Source organism: Octopus bimaculoides, chromosome 7, assembly GCF_001194135.2.
Source record: "Octopus bimaculoides isolate UCB-OBI-ISO-001 chromosome 7, ASM119413v2, whole genome shotgun sequence".
Taxonomy (NCBI): domain Eukaryota; kingdom Metazoa; phylum Mollusca; class Cephalopoda; order Octopoda; family Octopodidae; genus Octopus; species Octopus bimaculoides.
In genome coordinates this window covers 62,187,824-62,191,739 of record NC_068987.1, presented here as the reverse complement: position 1 = coordinate 62,191,739, position 3,916 = coordinate 62,187,824, and the positions used below count along the sequence as shown (strand labels likewise).

The 3,916-nt window shown below is 34.0% G+C and overlaps 1 protein-coding gene across 1 annotated transcript in view; it reads right to left on the bottom strand.

Annotated features, from left to right (window-relative positions):
* The window catches only part of LOC106884523 (PITH domain-containing protein CG6153), a 9,219-nt gene that overhangs the window by 2,286 nt on the left and 3,017 nt on the right, over positions 1–3,916 (bottom strand). The window contains exons 3-4 of the mRNA XM_014935948.2: positions 2,962–3,039; positions 1,912–2,016 (exon numbers count right to left, since the gene is read on the bottom strand). Coding sequence (XP_014791434.1) covers positions 1,912–2,016; positions 2,962–3,039 — 183 coding nt within the window. The remainder of the gene's footprint in view (positions 1–1,911; positions 2,017–2,961; positions 3,040–3,916) is intronic.

Here is a 3,916-nt window from a genome sequence, read left to right as displayed (position 1 = left end):
ATATATATATATATATATATATATATATATATATATATAGAGAGAGAGAGAGAGAGAGAGAGACAGACAGACAGACAGATATATCATCATCATCATCATTTAACGTCCACTTTCCATGCTGGCATAAGTTAGACAATTTGACTGGAACTGGTAAGCCGGAGGGCTGCACTAAGTTCCAGTCTGATTTGACATGGTTTCTATGGCTGGATGCCCTTCCTAATGCCAACCACTCCAAGAGTAATGGGTGCTTTTTACATGCCACTGGCAATGGCCACAACTACAGCTTCACTTGGCCTAACAAGTTTTCTCAAGCACAGCATATTGCTATGGTCTTGGCCATTTGTCATCGCCTCCGTGAAGCTCAACATTCAAAGATCAAGTTTCACCACCTCATCCCTCACCTCCATGAGGCCAAACATACATACAAACTATGGACATTCTGAGGTGCAGTGGAGCCATAGGTAGGCTAACAGAGAAGGTGGACTTCACAAGTAGCAGGTAAAGAGAGAGAGTAAGTACTAAGAGCACGTGAAATAGACGCTTTCAAATTAATTAATAAATGAATGAAGATTAGAGTAAATGAATTTTTAAAAATTAAAAAGTTAAGTGAGAAAAAGTACATTAGTCAGTCAAGTGTGGAAAATGAACTGGAAAGATATTCAAGTGGATAGTTAATAGTATTTCTTAGACTGAAGAGTTATAAATCTATATTCTTTAAATGTGTTAAGGTGTTAACATTAGGTGTTGCAATAAATGTAGTTGTTTGTGCAGTTGTATGAATGTGTGTGTGTTTGTGTGAGTTTGTGTGGCAGTGTGTTGCTTACAAATATAGGTTGCATTAAAAGACTACTAAAAAAAGATATATTCATAATATTCTCTAACTAATTTAAAGTTTATGTTATGTATTATTCCAAAATAAATATTAACAATATTATCATCATCGTCTAACATCTGTCTTCCATGCATGCATGGGTAGGATGGTTGACAGGAGCCAGCCAGGTAGAAGGCTACCCCAGGTTACTGTGTTTGTTTTGGCAGGGTTTTTCTGATTGGATGCCCTTCCTAATACCAACCACTCCACTGGACTGCAGCTGTTTGGAATTCCTGCATCAATCACACTTTTCCTGCAGTCATTGACATACAAATTTCAGGCTGAATATTAGCTGCATCAACCTCATTAGTCTAGGAATGCCTATCAAAATCATGGGCTCTACCCCTGGTATTCTAATTAATTAAAATGAAATTCTAAGTCCTTATGAATTTATGTCATCATCTACAATACAGTGCTGATGAACTCCGTAAAATCACTAGAGCCAAGATATAAAGCATGTTGAAAGAAAGTTTTAGTACTAGGTATAAGTGTTTCAATAATTTAACATGGAGATAGAAGTTGTCAAAAATCTTCAGTGAAAATCTCCTCAAATTTTTGACTCAACATCTCTGTCTGTCTGTCTGTCTGTCTCTCTCACACACACACACAGGTTGCTATAGAACAGAGGTAAGATCCATTCTATAAACAGGTTTCCATTTTTGCTAGAAGTTATTCATTTCTGTCCTATGATAGTAAAAGCATGCATGTTATGTCATATTTTCTCATTCATTTTCTGATAACACAAGGTTTTTATCTCAAATCAAAAAAGAAATAAAAAACATCATTCTACAAAACAGAAATCTTAAAAGAACAACCAGTTGAAAAATAAATAATGCCTTTAGAACGACCACCTCTCCTTTATTCCTTAATTCAGGGTATGTTTCTCTAGCTTACCGACTTGCATGCAAACACAAAGCTAAATCTTCAGTTTTTATTAGCAAGGTAAAGCATGAGAATAAATAAAGTTCAATTGTTAATAATCTAAGAAACAGTGGTTGTAAAAGAGATAAATATTGGAGATACTGAAAACAAAAATTTACTTTGTTGGGTAGTGCAGTTGGCCTTCTGGGTCAGGATTAAGATCAAATTCTTGGTCTGCTGCAGCATTTGTGTCATCAAATGTCATTGCTGGACGGTTTTTGAACCTAAACAAAAGTTGATTGAATAACTGATAGGAGGTTTTCAATATCAAATTTCAGTCAAACTTATCACTATAGAAAAATATAGATGTTAAAACGAAATATATGTTATAGAGGTGTAGTGTTTAATGATAGTGGTCTCCAACCTTTTAACTAATTGAAACAAAGTCAATATACTCCAACAGACATATGATAACAAAAAAAGTTAAACTAGTTAACTATCCTCTCTACCTAGACCCATATACTTCACCCCTCAGAATCCACACTAAACACTTTAGTCAGACCTTCATCTGCTGGACTGCAGCTGTTTGGAATTCCTGCATCAATCACACTTTTCCTGCAGTCATTGACATACAAATTTCAGGCTGAATATTAGCTGCATCAACCTCATTAGTCTAGGAATGCCTATCAAAATCATGGGCTCTATCCCTGGTTTTCCAATTAATTAAAATGAAATTCTAAGTCCTTATGAATTTATGCCATCATCTTCAATACGGTGCTGAGGAACTCCGTAAAATCACTGGAGCCAAGATGTAAAACTGGAAGAAAATGAGGATAAAATTTTTTCTTAGCTTTGTGACTGTATTATTACCAACAACTCCATGGTGTTGAGATTTAGATCAAGCATGGTACAGGAATTAATGTTTTATATATTTTCATATCTTTAGTTCAAATCCCTGAAGTCCATAGAAGATATATATATTTGTTTTGAGCTTTGAATAGTTTACATATATTTCATCATGTTACTGGTTTATTTCATGTTGTTACATTCACATTGCTGATCAATAATTCAAAACAATACAATTTGAAGATAAAAATTTACTATGAGCAAAATATTCTTTTAAAAAAGAAAAAGGAATGAATTGTCCAACCCATGCCAGCTGTAAAATGACAAGATGACAATGACAACATTGATGATGATGGTGATGACAATGATGATGAATAACTTACAGCTTCATCTTTGATGGATCCATATTTTCACCACCTCCAATGACAATAATACTTTTCAGCTTAACATGGCCTGTAAATCTAGCAAAAAGAAGAAAAAAGGGGGAATACATGAAGTTGACAAATAATGAAACTAAGCAATTGGCAAACATATTTTCTAATCAGAATAACTTTGTTATTGATCTATTTCTCAACACATAAGCATAGTTATGACTTTCAGCATTATAATAAACCACATGTGCATGACTGTGACATTAAGAAATTCTTGATTCAATCCCAATGCACAGCATCAGTCAAGATTCTTTGACCTATATTGTTAGAAAGATGTAAAACTTCAGTGTATAACAAAGTATTATTAGTTGGTCAGAAGTAAAACTATAATGCATAAGTAACTATTAATTATATCGAGAAAAGAAAATCTTTGGTGTATTAGTAATGATTAATTAATAAGAAAGAAGTAAGACTATCATGTAACAGTTAACATTATTAAGTAAGCTTAGGCGGTGATCTGGCAGAATTGTTAGCACACAGGGCAAAATGCTTACCGACATTTCATCCATCTTTATGTTCCACTGAGGCTGACTTTGCCTTTCATCCTTTCGGGGTCAATAAATTAAGTACTAGTTGAGTACAGGGGTCCATGTAATGGACTAGTCCCCTCCTATCAAATTTTAGGCCTTGTGCCTTTAGTAGAAAGGATTATTAAGTAGGCTAAAGGTAGGAATTTAATGTATTAGCAATCATTAATTAGCTGAAGAGAAGACTGATGCTTTAGTAACAATGAATTAGATCAGTGTTTCTCAACCATTCTTTATCTATGAACCCCTTTAATTCCTATTTTATTTGGGTGGACCCTCATAACCATTCGATGTTATTTCATTTCAATTACATTACAAATACCCTTAGGAAAGATATAATCATTACACTGTCTATTTCGATTCCTTCTAAAAATTCATGT